Source organism: Manduca sexta, chromosome 4, assembly GCF_014839805.1.
Source record: "Manduca sexta isolate Smith_Timp_Sample1 chromosome 4, JHU_Msex_v1.0, whole genome shotgun sequence".
Taxonomy (NCBI): domain Eukaryota; kingdom Metazoa; phylum Arthropoda; class Insecta; order Lepidoptera; family Sphingidae; genus Manduca; species Manduca sexta.
This window is the reverse complement of record NC_051118.1, coordinates 9,192,126-9,209,913: the sequence shown is the minus strand read 5'-3', so window position 1 is coordinate 9,209,913 and position 17,788 is coordinate 9,192,126. Positions and strand designations below refer to the sequence as shown.

General features: G+C 38.9%; 2 protein-coding genes across 2 annotated transcripts in view; both read left to right on the top strand.

Moving 5' to 3' along the window:
* The window catches only part of LOC115445299, a 192,793-nt gene extending 177,955 nt beyond the window's left edge, over nt 1-14,838 (top strand). The window contains exons 19-24 of the mRNA XM_037442192.1: nt 4,956-5,069; nt 6,099-6,222; nt 7,534-7,635; nt 9,102-9,359; nt 9,622-9,931; nt 14,809-14,838. Coding sequence (XP_037298089.1) covers nt 4,956-5,069; nt 6,099-6,222; nt 7,534-7,635; nt 9,102-9,359; nt 9,622-9,931; nt 14,809-14,838 — 938 coding nt within the window. The remainder of the gene's footprint in view (nt 1-4,955; nt 5,070-6,098; nt 6,223-7,533; nt 7,636-9,101; nt 9,360-9,621; nt 9,932-14,808) is intronic.
* Nucleotides 14,839-15,523: 685 nt separating this feature from the next.
* LOC115445320 (FUN14 domain-containing protein 1) lies at nt 15,524-15,986 on the top strand. Its single transcript, XM_030171541.2, has one exon. The coding sequence runs from the start codon at nt 15,594-15,596 to the stop codon at nt 15,984-15,986; it is 393 nt and encodes a 130-aa protein (XP_030027401.2). The 5' UTR covers nt 15,524-15,593.
* The last annotated feature ends 1,802 nt before the right edge of the window (nt 15,987-17,788 follow it).

Genomic DNA, 17,788 nt, shown 5'->3' with positions numbered 1-17,788 from the left:
TTCTACGAGCACGAATATTTGTGTTTTGAAGCCATTACAAAAACGACGTCTTGTGGTTTTCAACAAGTTTAATTATGATCCTCAATATGTAACTTGTACTAATACTTCTATAATACTTCATCATATGACAAATAAATTATGCAATTTTTCTTTTAAACATATACTTCCTATCTAGCTAGCATTTGTTCGCTGTTGCAACCACTTCTCTTTTTTTGTCATTCAAATCAATTATGTTTGTGCGTTGTTCACAAAAAAAAGTAAGCATCTTCGGAAACTGTTACATCTATACTTATAATAAATCTGTAGAGAGGTCAATTCTGTACATGAAATATATTTCCAAAATAACTATCAGGGGGTGATTAGGGATCGATACTGATGCCAAAAATACAATTAGTAAAATTTTTGTCTGTCTGTCTGTCTGTATAACCGTTATAGAAACAAAAACTACTCGACGGATTTTAACGAAACTTGGTACAATTATTTGTCATACTCCTGTGCTGGTTATAGTATACTTTTATCACGCTACAATTAATAGGAGCAGAGCAGTGAAGGGAAATGTTGGGAAAACGGGAGAAGTTACTCCATTTTTTAAGCTTCCGTCGCGTGTGCAACCTTAATGGTTAAAGCTACACAGAAATCATGTATGACGGAAATGTTCTCCTTAAAATTATGTAAAAAATATCCCACGACAGCATATGTCTATCTTTTATGGTTGACTCACAATAACACGTGTAACTCCCGATAGCTTAGCAGTTCGAAGCTTTCTCATTATATTTGTCTACTCTTACGTTTATAACACTCTCAGTCATCCCTAATTAATAAGTTAACATTATTAAATATTCCATAAAAAAGAATCATAGAAATCGGTATAGAAACACCAAAGTTATACATGAAATACGCTAATAATAAGGATTATTTTTGTATATATATAAGGTCGCGAACGCATAGGCAGGCGGCTTGCTTGGCACCTAGAGGCTAGCGAATCACCTAGCGAGTAGCTGCGTAAAACGAACATTCTCGAACGTTCGCGACCGGCTCCATTTTTGAAGTCCGAAATCCACGCGGGCGAAGCTGCGAGCGGAAGCTAGTTTTTAATATAATTCTTTTACTGCGGCTAATTAATATTATAACATAGTCACAGCAAAAAGAATGGTAGCATAATTAAAACGGATTTCTACTTTTAATATTATTCTAGACAATTATATGTGAATATAAGTGACGTATAAAAATTAACAATTATATCTGAAATTACAAAAATATTTTTTCTCAAGTAAAGCCGCGGACAATAATAATACTCCCCCACGCGCGTAAACAATCCACACTTCCTACATTAGTAAACAAACATCGACAACCCTACACCAACAACACACACTAGCAAACGCAAAGCTCCGTGTATGCACACGGTGTTACACACACACGCTCGACGTTCCGGCCAATCAGCGGCGCGCGACGGCGACAGACAGGGCTGCCGGTGCGAATACTATAAACGATATGGATATTGACTATTAGCGGTCGTTGGTAACCGGTGTCATAGATTAAAAGTGTAGAATCGTTTTTACAGAAGCGATAGTCGATGCGGAATGATTGATCGAAAAGAGGTGATACTTTTTACATAAGCAGGATTGCTTTTTGGACTTGAGTTAGATTATTATGTTTAGTGAATAACATATTTTAGTTTAACTAAGAATAAGGTGTTCTGTACGTTTTGTTCATTTGAAATGATTTGTAATTAATTTTAAATCCAATATTAAAAACAATGATTTAAACTAATTCGTACAAAATTAAGAATGGATATCGGATTAACTTGAAAACAGGTTGCATTTAGAAACATTAGGATATATTTCTTTCTGGTTTTAGCATCGAAATAAAAAATAAACTTATACAAAATTGATGATTTAAATAATTATGCAATTCATGGCCTCCGCATTAATTAAGGCATAAACTGAATCACGTTTATTATGTGTCCTAACTACGTCGTGGCGTAGTGACAACTCTATGTCGGCTAGGGCGCGCGACAGATGGAGCTAGGGGCGGGGGTGACTTGTCGCAACTCAAATTAGCGCCTCAGACTGAATTAATTACCGTTCGCCGCTTCGTTGACAACCCTAACGGTAGACAGAGAGGGGGATAGCCGCCCGTGAGAGAGAAAGAGACAGCGCTAAAACCCTTCAGGGTTGGTTATGAATGTATTTCAACTGTTGCTTTGCTTACTGTATCCCGGTTATATTACAAATTTGTGGGTTTTGCGTATACAAATTAGGCGTGACTCTTCATGGAATATATAGGCACAACCACGTACAATTTTTCAAGTCGCTTTCCGTCTTATGATGTGATTATTGACGCGCCTGTCGCCGTACCGAGCATAAATTCCGATTCTTGTCGAATGTGAAAATGGATAAATTTTTCTATTTTTCAATCTTCGAATTGAATTCGGGAACTCATTCGTTTTACGGCTTAAGTATACTGAAAAAAATATTTATGAGATGATTGATATATTTGAGCTTTTGGCGCCAAAAAATCTATAGAGCTTATCGGGCTTTACTCAGACAAAATGCTGGATCCAAACTATGTAGCATATCTATAATGGTAATATTTAAATTAATTAATTATGTCATGTTTGCCAACCAAGTTGCGCAATGACGTAAAGCCAGGTTTACACTACGACACTATGCACCGCACCCCCGTGTATACAGTGCTTATGTGAGAATACGGTTATTTTTTTATTTCTTTGTATGACGAGACGAGCTTACCGTTCCCCTGATGGTAAGCGATACAACCGCCCATAAACAGTAGAAACACTATCCAACACCATGAATTACAAAGTATTGTTTGGTATTCTACTGCGCTCACCATCCTAAGACATGAGATGTTAAGTCTTATTATGTCCAGTAGTTACACTGGCTACAACGTCCTTCAAACCGGAACACAACAGTGACTATATACTGCTGCTTGGCGGCAGAAATAGCCATTGCGGTGGCACCTACCCAGGCGGACTCTCACATATGAGAGACCTACCACAAATGGATGTCTCTTATTGTGATATTTAGACGACCATTTCTAAACATAAACACTCTGTGTATACAGTGAGTGTATAGTGTCGTAGTCTAAACCAGGCTTAAGGACAGTGGCGCGTATAAGTTAGTTGCGGCGGGGTGTGACCCGGCGCGGGTCGACCGATGCGAGTCACTTGACATTACGCGCCGACCCCACGCACACTACTACATACAATATACAGGGTGCGTGAACCGCGCTCGCATCTCAAATTATTTTCGTTGGCCTAAACTTATATTGTCAGAAATGATAACTGTGAGATATCGTAGAAAACATATAAGGTGGCCATGTCGAATTATATAGTTACTAATATTATAAATACGTTTAGATGTTTGTTTTTCCCGCTTAAAATAATTTACTTTACAAGTTACAACATTATACAAGCCGATAAACTTCAACATTTCAAACCATTATACAATCCGATGTCAATTTTCTTTTTTAATATTGCCAACCCTGTATATGAGTGACGTCACTTATTGTGAAACAATGTCGCGCGGCAAGGGTCCAGCGCCGCGCCACTCGGACCTCCCAATTGACCCCCGCCAATTGATTTGGCCCCCGTCTCCGTCACACACATGATGTAATGCACGCAGCGCTCTTTGTGGCTTTGTGTTGTATTTAGACAAGTGGTATCGGGCTTATCAGCTTATATTAACGTCAAAACTGGTGTTGTGTTTGGTAGAAGGCAATAGACTCAATTTGTTCAGCTACTTTTGTCGCTGGCTGTATGACGGCAGGTTGTCTAAATTTAAAGTCATTAAGCTAGATTTGTAGAAATTATTTATCTTCACAAAATTATACATAAAAATGACTCTTCTGAAATCATTGCAGTTAATATGTTTAATACAAAATTACAAATAGGTAAACCGAACATCGTTATACATCGTATTTGTTTTAACAATACCTCTTATAGCAATCCTATTACTGGAATGTGTGGCTAGTACAATGGTATGGCAAAAAAAAAATAAAGAAATTGGTATCATGAATAGTAAATGAGCAAAGTTTAAAACGCGCAAGACAAATACTCATGAGTTTGGTATGGAATTTTAATCTTTTGCAGAAAGATTTGAGGCAGCCAGTCTAGTTGGACTTAACCATAATATTTGTATTAGTGTTCAATTTTTACATATACAGTCTTAATTATAAAGATTTCGCAAAGCAATGCTTAGTTACAAATTTACTCAATCAGCTGTAAGTCAAATCCCGCCATCTTGCCTCTTAATAAGGTTTAAACTAGGAAACCGGTGATGTTTTTAACAGCTATTTAAGCAATTCTTGATCACCTCTTAACGCTAAAACATGTTTATAAGTAAGACTGATAATAACTATATTGTGATCATGATATGAGAACATGTTTTGAACTACAATCTAAATGACAATGATAACTATATATGCTGTAATATATTTGTTTGTACGTTACTTGGATACCGGGCAGGAAGCGCGGCTGCCGGCAGATAACATCTGCAATAACACCTGCCCGTGATGTCATGATAATGATGGTATCTGTACTCGCTTGTTGCACGTAACGTGGTCGCGTCTGATTTGTGTATAGCGTTATATGGCAAAGTGAATCCACTGTACCTGGTGGTAAGATAGAATATCGATTGACGAGAAATGTGTTCCTCGCCGGTCTCTTTGAAATCAGATATGCACAGCCGGAACGCGACACACTCACGTGGGCCACTATGGCGGGTTTCACACCATGTGTACGGCGGTCGCTATCCGAGCGGATACTTAACAGCGGCTTGGCAACTTCATCGTTCCCATGAACAGCTGATATGTTTTAAGTGGTTAGAAATGACCATTAACACTTACAGGAAGTCCACTAATAAACAACGCCTTCTCCAAATATTAGTTTGAATTTTGTAATAGATTTACTGATATGTGTGTATGTTTGTTCGCAGGCGTGTCGGCGAGTAAGTTGGGCAAGCGGCCCGAACTGGCGCCCAACAAGGGCGGCCCGTTCGCGGCCGCGCTGCGCTCGCTCGCCAAGAACGCCGGGCCCGACGGCAAGGACGGTGAGTCACTGGTGATCACAGCCCTCACATCCCGCGCTCGCGAGGCACACGAGACATCTACTGTTTACATAATTGTATAAAAGATAACGGTGTTTTGGTCCAGTACTTTATTTAAAAAATATATTTTGTGATTGTAAAAGAAGCAATATTTTTTTATGTTCACTTTTTTACGGAACAACGTGTTTGGTACTAAATATCCAGCACGAAGGACCAAAATCGCTCACCAACATCGTACACGATCTAAATGTGTCCCGTGTCCCTCGAAGGCGCTAATCCTTTTTTTATTTATTTTTTCTCACATAATATAACCACGCCAACGACACTTGTTGGGTCAACGGTCCATATACATAAATATCGATATACCGCATCCGTAACTCATACCGTGATAGGCCATAAGTTTAATCTTTCACGTGAAACATGCATTGTGATGGTTGACAAAATGGTGTCGTATCGTTTTGTCAATCAAGTAGTTTGGTTGTTTTGTGACGATTTTTTCTTATGTACACGTTTTGGTGAAGGTAGAAATTAAGGAAACATTATATTTTACGTGCTTTAAACTCTTAACTCGGATTCACAAATATAAATTTTAAATTTATTTAAATAGCATCTTTTAAAAAAAAACTTTTCAATTCCTGAATTAATAAATTTGAATTTAAACTCGCTTGCAGCTCGTAACTTATAACATTCGAAAGCATGAAATGCCTTGCCAGACTGGAACAAACTTTGGTTAAAGAACGTTATATTCATGAGATATCAACTTTACAACGACCGGTTTAAAGTTCAAATCCTCATTGCGATATGAGAAAAAATTCTACAACATCAAAACAGTTAACCACGACAAAGAATAATAAAGGGAATGTATTTAATCTGAATAAATCTTTCGATGTAAGATTGATTATACCACACGAAGTTCCAATTTGGTGAGATTTTTTCTTGAGATTTCTATGAGTTAAGAGTTTAAAGCACCACTCGCTTCCCTGAGTGAGAGTGGGGTCTGGGGGGTCGTGTGTTGAACGTGCGAGTGTCCAGGAGCAGCGGGCGCGACCGGAGACCGCGAGCCGAGCAAGGACAAGCCGCAGCCGCCGCCCGCCAAGCGCGCCTCGCCACACCACCTGCCTGCCAGCGGATTCCAGCCGTATCGGCCTGATGACAGGTGAGGAATATCATATACTGTCCCACTGCTAGGCTGAGGCCACTACTGCTGAGAGGAGCCTCAATCCACTAGGTAATCCTGATGTGGGATCGTGAAAAAAGTTACACATTGTTCAACTTTTAGTGACTCTATATCTGATGGTATGTGCATGTGCAAGATGGCGGCCGGATGGAGTATGGATTGACGATTTTTGTATTTATTTCTCATAACTCGACACAGTTAAGCTTATTTGAAACTGGATATAAACAGGCTGATCCCGGAATTTACACCTACCTATATAACCGCTGACATCCGGGCGGATAAGTGTCTACCAACTACAAACTTTGAGTGTACCCTTAAGGCGATACCTCAAGGTCCATTTTCATACATTTTGTTTCACCTTTAATCTGGGTAACTAAACAAGTATTGGCAAGTAAAGAATTTAAATTCACGTCTAGTTAGTGATTAGTTCTCGCAGTTGAAAGAAAAACGTAAAAATAATTAATATATAAAATTTAATATGACGAAATTTCGTCATATTAAATTTTAAAGGCCGAAATATCCATGATTATTAATTATTTTTACGTTTTTCTTTCAACTGCGAGAACTAATCACTAACTAGACGTGAATTTAAATTCTTTACTTGCCAATACTTGTTTAGTTACCCAGATTAAAGGTGAAACAAAATGTATGAAAATGGACCTTGAGGTATCGCCTTAAATAACTATACCGTGTTCAGGAAACAAAGTATAATGGCGGCCTATCTTTAGCCTATCCATCGTCTTTGACTTGTTATCTCTAATCAATCCCAGAGTATATTTATTAGGTACTAGATATCGTTTGCGGCTTCCGTCTCGTGACAAGCCTTTCTCGCTACTAAAGTCCTTAAATTACTATAGATCCATACCGCCATCTGTACCATGTCAGCAACGTGTACTTAAAAAATCTAAACACCTAGATAAAAGTAGCCTATGTATTAACGCAGGGCATGGTCTACATGTGTGCCAAAATTTATTAAAATCCGTTTAGTCGTTTCTGAGTTTATTACTAACAAACATCTTAACATTTTCACAAACTTCCATATTAATAATATCAGTAAGAAGTGAGATAAGATTAACTCTATCTTGAGAGCATCGTCTTTGGCCCGCCGCGTGTAATTTTTTTTTATTCGATTCACAAAACTGATGCACAATTTTACAAGTTACATAATAAAAATATCGATCTTAAAAGTACTTTCACAATAATTGTCATCTACTTGATGTGAATACAGCTAGTGTATATCAGGATGATAATATGTTTGTGGAAGTAACGCCACGTGTTTCGGCTGTGCAGACTGTCGCATCCGGCGGCGGCGTCGTTCCCGCTACTGGAGCCCGCCGCGTACGCACCCTACGCGCACCCAAGCCTCTACTCAAGCGCAGCGCTACAGTACAGGTAATCCGATAAATCAATGTTAACTTTGAGTACGAACTTAAGTTAACATAAAAATTTTAAGGTCGCTATTCAATAAATTTAGACCCGTATCTTCGAGCGGGGTCTTAAGTTAACATTTAAAGTATTTCGCATCGTTCATCGTAGTTATCAATAAACAATGCCAGTCGGTTTTATCGTTTTATCGCCAAAATTTACCAATCAAAATAGTTTTATATGACATCTTTATAAATGGCATTTTGATTATTCTCGGGATCGGATCGATTGGAAGCATTTATTGAAAAGGGCTGTTAATAAACAAAGCTTAAGCTGTCACTTGAGCGTGTGTACTCAGCTGAGTCGGCGCTGTTAAATAAACAAAACTCAGCTGTTAATATCTGTTATATTCTGTTATTTGAGATGTTGTTTATATCAGCGTATTAAATAGCAACGATCTTAAGATATTTCAACTTAACAGCTGATATCAAACTAGAGCGAAACTGAGTTAATGTGCCCCTTAGAGTCTCTGTGGACATTTAAGTCTTCACTCAGACTGGCCGAGCTTCACTGCTCGGTGTCACAATGTCGATCCTATTTAAGTTGCGGTGGAGAGTATGGGAGGGGAATTGTCTCATATAGATTAACTAACTTCCAGAATAAAAGTCACGCTATATATTATTTGGTAATAAAAAGTTGCCTATGTGCTATTCCAGACCACAATCTATCTCTGGGCCACATTTCATCCAGATCTGTTCAACCGTTCTGGCGTTATTGTGTAACAAACATCTATCCAGTCGCCCTCCAGTTTGCGTTTATAAGCATGCAATATATATTATAGACTGCCTCTTGGAGTAGTTGTATTGAGGTACGACTGCAGGGCTGACGTCTCGGGTTCGATGCCCGGTTCGGGTAAAAAATTTGGGTTTTCTGCTGAGCATCAGCTTCCTCAGTACCAATTTTTGACAGATCTTTTTTCTTGTCGATTTATTCGATGAAGTTACTTTAAACATAACATGTACCTAGATTTAAATAGAATGCTATAAAATTTTTCATAATTTTAAAAGACATTATCAAAATTGTTTGTAAAATAAAGAAAGAATTTCTATCTTGAATATTGATTACAAATTATATGAGAGATTGCGGGCGCCTATTGAAAACGTATTGCTATCTCCTTTCCACGCGTGGACCTAATGGCATTGACGTCAATAACCACAGTAAATTTTTTGGCCAAGTGATAGTACAGCATTTGATAATAAGTGAACCCGCGTATAGATGGAGACGACGAGAGATTATTCTCTCTCCAGTTGACGTATTCTTGTCTGCCCGTTGGAAACAATATTTTTATTAAAAGTATTGTATACATTTTATGGCGATTATTTATTTTTACTTCGGACGTTTTGAGACTGCATAGTCATGGTCTACCTCGTGACCATCAAGGCTGTTAAGTATAGCAGTTTTATATCAATGCCAAAAATGTTGTGTGTTGTCAGGTTGGCTGCTGAGGAGCAAATGTACCTGGAGCGGGTGTTCCGCAGCGGCGTGGGCGTGGGCTGGCTGCCGCCGTATGCGCTGTACCCGCCGCTAGCGCCGCCGCTGCCGCTCGTGCCGCACGCGCCGCACGCGCCGCACGCACCGCACGCGCCGCACGCGCCCCACGCGCCGCACGCGCTGCACGACGAGCGCGAGAAGGAGATCGCGCTGCAGCGGGAGCGGGAGCGCGAGCGGGAGCGGGAGAGGGAACGGGAGAGGTATGCTCATCCCGTACTACTAACAACCGGATGGTCAACTGCGAATATCCCTGCGTTTCTATCTCTGCAATAAAATTTTGCCATTCGCAAATATTTGTTTTCGAATTAAGTGATAGCTCATTTAGTAAACTTTTCTTCTTCAACTTTGCATAAAATTGTGACGTTTTGACAGTGCTCGATTGTCATCGTTCGATTTCTACATCTAAGTGGATTTTGCGTATTGTGACGTAATAACATTTAAGTTGATCCATTTTGATTACAGAGAGCGGGAACGGGAGCGCGAACAACGCGAGAAAGAGCAGCGCGAGCGCGAGCGTGAGCGCGCGCAGCGGGAGAAGGAGTCCCGCGCGCGCGAGGCGATGCGCGAGGAGCAGCGCGCGCTCGCCGCGCTGCACTCGCATGCGCACGCGCACGCGCACCACGCGCACTCCGCGCACGCGGCGCACCTGCTGCCGCCGCCCGTGTACGCTCTGCCGCGCCCGCTGCTGCTGCCGCCGCCGCTCTACCGCCCCTACCGCTCCTACCCCGCGCCCTACGAGCCGCGCGCACACCCCACGCCGCCGCCGCCCGACGCGCCGCCCGCCGCCGCGCCCGCCCCCGCGCCTGCGCCCGCGCCCGCCGCGGCGCCTGCGCCTACGCCTGCGCCCGCCGGCCCCGCGCCGCCCGCCGCGCCCACGCCGCCGGCGCCGGAGCCGCAGCCGGCCGCGTCGCCGGCGCCGGAGCCCCTGCGGGTGAGGAGCCCCCGCGGGCGGCGCTGCGCCCCCGCCGGCGCCTGCGCCCGCGCCCGCGCCCGCCGCGCCGGCGCCGGTGTGACACACGTTACACACGACACACGCACACACGCCCGCCATCGAACGTGCAGTGTTGAGGCGCGCTGCGTAATTTTCAGTAACTGTCGTACCGTTGTATTGAAGTGTCGCGCTTTTGATCCACCCTCACTCGCTCCGTCAAGTCTTCCGTTTGAACTTTACCTCTTGTATCGATGTATTCATACTACTTTCGTCTGTTTGAAGCTTCCTTGTAAATCAGAACCTCTGAATCTCCTCAAAAAGTTTATATAATTTATCGTTGTAAGCAATTGAAAAATTATGCCTAGAAAAACGCGCTACTTAGACATTACTGAAAATTACGTGAAGTCACTGTATTTAAAATTGTATCCAAATAAGCAGCGTAAACCTGCAGAGACGGTCAAACTGCACGGGACACGGACAATATATATACGGCAAGCAAATACAATAATCCCACCTACAATGACTTATCGACTCAAGCCGAAACTATTCAGTTTCAAACTACTGACAGTATTTAATGTTTCTTACATACTAAAAAAAGAATATCGATATATCATTATCAGGGTATATCGATAATTAAAACAGATTTTATTTCCAATTATAATGCACAATAAAAAAAGTTCCTCTGCACTATAATTAAAATTAGAAAATATCTTGAATTATAAATTGTATCGAAACTGGTCCAACAATTAATATATAAAGAAAAAGTTCTAAATTGTAATATTCTGTAGTAATTTTTTTTTTTTTTTCATTTACTGAAGTCGATGTTTCTCGTGCATATCTTGACTGCTTCTCGAGGTTTAAAACTAAAGCCTAGGCTCTGCGTACAGACTGTTCTATTATAATACAGTGAGACTATGTGACAGATCGCAGGGCTTGGGTTATCCCTGCGGAGGTTTATCGATATCGGTAAAATTTTGTCGACTATTATATGAATATTTCCGAAACTGCTTCCCATGTTTTTCGCTGTGAAAAACGTTTTATAATGTTCTAAAACGAAGCAGTCACGTTGCAGTTTTAATCGATATCGATGAAATCGGCCGCGTTAGACTGACAACAAAGTAATTCATTGATTGAATTGTCGATACGTTAATATTAAGCGTTAAGTTACGTCGGTTTTTGTTATAGAAAGAAGATGATCGCAATCGTTTTTTGTGTGCAAAAACATTGTAAAAAAGTGAAAGTAGACACTGGTGTTACGTATGTATGTTTTTTTTTCTATATGTCCATCTCTTTCTCTCGCAATCCCCAGACGAAAGTGCGAGAGGGACGAAATGACTTCGAATATTCCACCCGTTAATTTTGATTTCTTTTTCCGTCAATTTTTGTTCTTCAAAACATGTTGTGTGATCGGTGCGCTTTTTTTAAAACTGTTGTATGTTTTTGTTCACTATGTTGTTAGTATTTCTTGTTGAGACCTGTTGTACGTTATGTACGATGACATATTCCTAATAGAATTTTGTTTGAATAATATCGACATTGTATGTATCGACTCGTGGACTGATTGTAACTGCCAAAATAATTCTAACGTCCACTATAGTTTTATAGTTAAGTGCGTAACTGAACGGTTGTTGTATAAGTAACTGCCTTTTACATTTGTTTTGTTTATTAAGCCGCTTCCTATTTTTCTAAAATTGGGAGGGGTCAATGTTTTAAAAATTATAACAGCATAATAAAAGTGTATCCATCACACAATGTCCCGCGTTAAAAAACGTTTTATATAACAATATAGAAAGGTCTAAATTAAAACTAGCGTTTAGAATTTATCAAAAACTACGGTGCACACATCTCAGCTACGCTTATTAATGTTGCCACTGTGGAAAATCACCAATATTAATAATAAAAAATTAAAATAGTTATACCGCAAATGTAACAAAAATGATTAAAGCTGCCTGGTGCAGCACTGTATAGGTAGGCGAGCGGTTATATATATGTATATTTAAATACTAAATATATATCGATAAGGCACGAATAAACATCGGACTAGGTATCATTGTCGATAAAAAATATCAACTCGATATCGGACTCTGTCGATAAAATATTAGGACGACGTCACGTCCCTCGGGTACTTACTATGTCGATTAGAGTGAGTTATCGAGTCGATAGTTTCCGAAAACCGATGATGCCGAGTCGATGTTGAATGTAACATAATTCGTTCGGGGTCGGTTAGGCTTTAAGTCTTGGCTTCGTTGAAGCCACGCGTGCAATCAGCTTCGCAATATGGACACTACTGCATTTGTGATAAGTGTTAGTTTCCTTTGCAGTGTTTTGTTGATCGGTACTTTCCCTCACACCTCCCCGAGTAGGGAGGCGCGACCCCGCGCGACCTTATGACTGCAATATCGATGTGAGAACACGGAATTTTATATTGAAAAGTAAAAAATACAAGAAAACCTCTTTATACTTTAGATAGGTACTGTTAATTTTTAGCTCTTAATAGGTGTTCAATATTTTTCAATCTATAATTTTTTTTTCATTCACGGAAAACAGCATTTAGCCGGACAAGCGTCCGGGACGTCGCGATGTGTAAATATATAGTTAGATACGATATGGACAATACCTAACAAGTGAAAAAAATACAAATCAAAAAAGTTTTATTGAAAAATACATTTCAATGGAATTAACACGTGCATGCTAAGCCTGGGGGCGAGCTGCGGGACGCCTGCGCCACCGATATGTCGAGACGTTCACTATCGATACATTATTTTCACGATTTGAATTAAAACGCAAGTAGTGATTTCAAAAACATTACACGCAAACGCTGTTTTATCGATAACAGAAAATATTATCGATTGAAAATATCGAGTTGTAATGTTTATTTTTTACTGTATTAACATTATGAAATATTTAATGGATAATATAGTTACAACACATTGACACAAAACAATGATCGATGGTGAAATGTCGATATATAAAACATGAGCGCACACGCATTGTTGAGACACTCGCAGCGCGTCCTCGGGATGTAGTACATTTTATTTTTTGTTCACCACCTTACCCTTCCCGTCCCGTGCTTTAGATAGCGCATGTAGTTAGAGAATGGTGATATTTCTGAGCTTATAGGTGTTGCAGTTCATCGGGAGGCGATTCATCGAAAATATATTTAAAAACAAAAAAGTTTTTTAGAAACTAGATGAGGCAGGTGTAAACGCAGAACCGCATGTCTATATTTATTGAGTAAAATAAATATTGATCCCTTATAAACAGGGTGTTCTAAAAAGGGGTAGGAAAATGTTACGTTTAGGAAGATTTATACAGGGTGGAATATAATTCAATGTTTTCCCAAAATGTATGTACATTCATTCACATAGTAGCTGGAAAAGTCGCAAACTTCAAGTCGCCTGTACACTTTTGTGTACTTACCAAGGTTTTTTTTTTCACAAAAATGAAATGGAATGCATTTGCTTTACTTACACAAACGAAAAAATCGTTTTAACTTAACGAGTATAAGCGAACTAAAGTTTCGAATTGGTGCAGTTAATTATTTGGCTGACTGTACTCTGCCAATAACATACAATAATTCAACAATTCAATATATAAAAGAGTAAAAAAATGGCGTAAAAAGTAAAATCTTCATAGAAAAGTCTGACTTCGCTTATGTAAATTTTTATCTTACTTTCTGAATGTTCCAAAATTATTTCGTCACTGACCGACTATTTTTCGAGAAAACTGCGAACTAAATACATTAGCTTAGGAAACATTTAAAAAGAAACCACAACCTAGAATCTTACTACATTGTTTGAGACTTCGCATTCAATTTATAATCGGTTAGCTGCTAGCCTGTTTTAGTGCAATGGGGGTGTACACAAGAAGATGTGGGCGAAATCTAGCTGTATTGTACAAATTTCTTACAATATCCACGCGGTCGCATACCGCAGGACTATAACCCACAGTCTTACACTAAATGGAATAAATAACGTTCCTGAGTACTTAAAATAAATGGACGCAACGAAATAGTTTTTTTTGAAAATGTTCCTACGATTTTTTCTGTCTCATCTGTTTGTATTGAAAGAAATATATGAGAGTAAATTTCGTAAAAAAAAACGTAAAAACTATTTCGTTGCGTACATTTATTTTGAGAATGTTCTCCTATGTTTCGTGAAAACTATCTGGAGGTTTTCCTTGGACTATCTAGAACGGATGCGCCGTGTACATATTTCCACAAACAAAAAATCTGATACTTTTAATGCTACTACTACATAAAACGTCCAACACATTTACCATGTCATTCGTGTTGTTATGAACACAAACATAAATAAGTCTTAAACACTTGTCTGTTTTACACACACTACAACAGTTTATAAATATATGCATGAACTATTCATTTTATACGTAGAAAGAAAGGAAATTTGCAAATAGTCTTTAACATATTTGCTGAATTGCAGAATACAGCCTGATAGTTCCAATATGAAAAGAAATAATTTATTAAATTCCATAAAAAGTAATATTATTTACATTCCAAAAAATGTAACTATCATCTTTACAAGTAAGGTAATAGATTTGTCCTTCTACAGACGTAACTTGTCCATTCTTGACATAGTTACGTCTCTGTCTACTTCGCCATGAAAATGTATTCATTTATCTAAAAAGGATATCGTTACTATAACCTATGCTACTAGTTATGTCCATCAATAAAATAATATGAAGATCTCCGTATACAGGAGTCGAGTGAGAAAAAAGACATGAGTTAAACTGATTTCTTACTAATATACTCCCTAGCAACTCCCACACAGTGTGCGCAGTACTCCACGTGTGGCCGGACTTGCGTTTTCTAAAGCACTAATCTGTGGCTACGTGAAGTACTGGCCGGCCCTGTTAGAAATCTCAACTTTTTGCTGGCCAGATTGGACCTCCAAATGACTAATTGGACGTCACTCGTAAACTTGTCCTCTACATTGAAATAAATAAACCGTTTGTTTTCGTAGGATTCCTACGTTGTATCTCACAATGCCCACTAATTGCATTAGTTACAATGGATTTCCTCGAATTTGATGAACAAAATTCCAAATACGTACAATAATTTTTCGAAACAAAAAACAGCTCTAACATGTGGAACTAGATGTCAGTATAATGAGAATGAGACGATGATGCGATATCAAATTATATGATTACCTACATAAACCGAGACTAGTTTCTTTTTTATTCTAACTATAAAATAAAATCCTTTGTAGAAAATTGACGACAACCTAATAGTTATCTGTAATAATATTCATGTACCTTCTTTTTGTTACTTTTCATAGTGAATATCTAAGTACATTTCTTTCAAAAAGTACATATAAGCCTGAGATATAAGCTTCTTACATTCAATCTATGCTTACAATAATTAAGCTCTTTTAAAAGATTTTATGATAAATCTATGGTTCTTCTTATAACTTCTGTCAAGATATACAAACTGTCAAAACTAACAAAATTAAAAGAAACGAATAAATATTTGAAATGTAAGCAAATGGCCAGACCGATACCAAGCATACACCCCAGAGACTTAACGCACTTCGACGAAATCAAGCCCAGGGCGAGCAAATCTCTCGTCAACCTCGCGATAGACACCATCAAGGACAAATCATCAAAGAACTTGGTGCTAGGTACCGTGACGGGCTGGGCGACTGGTGCCAGTTTTGTGCGCGTTGGTAAGATAGCTGCTTTCGGCTTGGGAGGCGGGGTGCTCCTCCTGCATTTCGCGACAGAGTTGGGCTACATCCAAGTAAATTGGGAGAGGATCCGCGAAGCCGCCGCGGAGAGCCAGGCGTGCGTCGAATGCTTCTTGCAGTTTGTTAAAAAGAACAGCTGCTTTACAGTGGGATTCATTGGCGGGTTCTGCTTTGGTGTCGCGTCTTCTTGAACTTTTTAGTAAATATATGGTTTTTAAGTTCAAGATATTTTAATTGAAATAATAGATGCTGCTGAGTCCTCATTACATCTGCAACCGGACTTGCGGGAATAACGTGTATCGAGGTGTATTTTATAAATTTTATGAGATAAAAATATTAGAAACAATAAATTGAGCAAAAAAGGATAATGCTAGTTGAAGTGAACCAGATTAATTTCTGAGTGATATGGACTAGCTACCATGGTTAGCCTTTGATTCACGGCTACGGTGGTCTGTATCTATGGCAGTTTTTAGGATGCAATCTCTCAACATTCTATTTGAAATAGATACCTTCTCTAGATGACAAGAGATACTTATATACCATCTAGATTAGACTGTCCCGTAGTTGTAAGTGTACGACTGCAGTGAGTTTCCCGGGTTCAATCCCCGGGTCGAACTGTGATATTAAATTTTCTACTCCGTATCAGCCCGGAGTCTTGAATAAGTGCTCTATATGGCGATAGGTTCGCCCTTTATAACGTCATGAGACGGAATACACGCAAAGTTGATGTATAAGTTTCGCCTCTGCATAATCCTTCGGGGGTAAAAGGCGTGACGTGTGTGTTTACGTCTAGAACGATAAAGTCAACAAATCCTATATTCGAATGGCGATTGCAGTTAACATCAAAATGTTTCATTATAAAAGAGTAAGTAATGTTATAAAGATTATGTTAATAGAACTATGAAGAATGTAGAAAATGCCAACCGTTAAGGTGGTAGCTCAAGGTCCATTTTCATACATTTTGTTTCGGCTTTAATCTGGGTAACTAAACAAGTAGTTCTCGCAGTTGAAGAAAAACGTAAAATAATTAATAATCATGGATATTTCAGCCTTTAAAATTTAATATGACGAAATTTTAAAGGCCGAAATATCCATGATTATTAATTATTTTACGTTTTTCTTCAACTGCGAGAACTAATCACTAACTAGACGTGAATTTAAATTCTTTACTTGCCAATACTTGTTTAGTTACCCAGATTAAAGCCGAAACAAAATGTATGAAAATGGACCTTGAGCTACCACCTTAAGATGGCAACTTGCTATTTTCTTGGGTGGCCTATGTTCAGAAGTTTCTTAAGCTGATCATGAATTTATATTAATACTGAGAGGATGAATGTTAGGAAAGAGTAGGCGGGAGTATGCTCAATGAATCCAAACCATTAACCAAGGTGGCAACATAAATGATGCTAATTAAAACTATGGAAATGCAATCTTGCCTTTGATAAACAAACGTCACATACATTATGTTATATCTATACTATATATTATGAGGGACCTGTGCAAAATAGCTTTTCACAACAGCTGTAGAAACGTTGTGGGTTCGATTCCCACTTAACATCATCAGGCCTTTCACGTTTAAGGAAAGCAAGCCTATACCCAAGAACGCTGTAGATAGAAACTTCAAATATTTGAAGGTACAGCCTCGAGCCAACAGCCTTGGACTCTATATATAATATAAGGCGTACGAATTTCGGGCTGAAATATGCAAATATTCACGAAAAAAAATATTATGCTCTTTTGACAAATTTAATCTTCTTATTAAATTGCCTATCTAATAGTGTTAGTTGCTAATTAAACCTATATGTATTTTAGAAGAAGACTATGTAATTATGAAACAATACCCATACTCTATTATATAAAGCTGAAGAGTTTCTTTGTTTGCATGTGTCTGCCTGTCTAAACCCGATAAACTCAAAAATTACCCAATGGATTTCGATGAAGTTTTGTACGGACATAGTTTGTAACTCTGGGAAGGACACAGGTTACTTTCTAT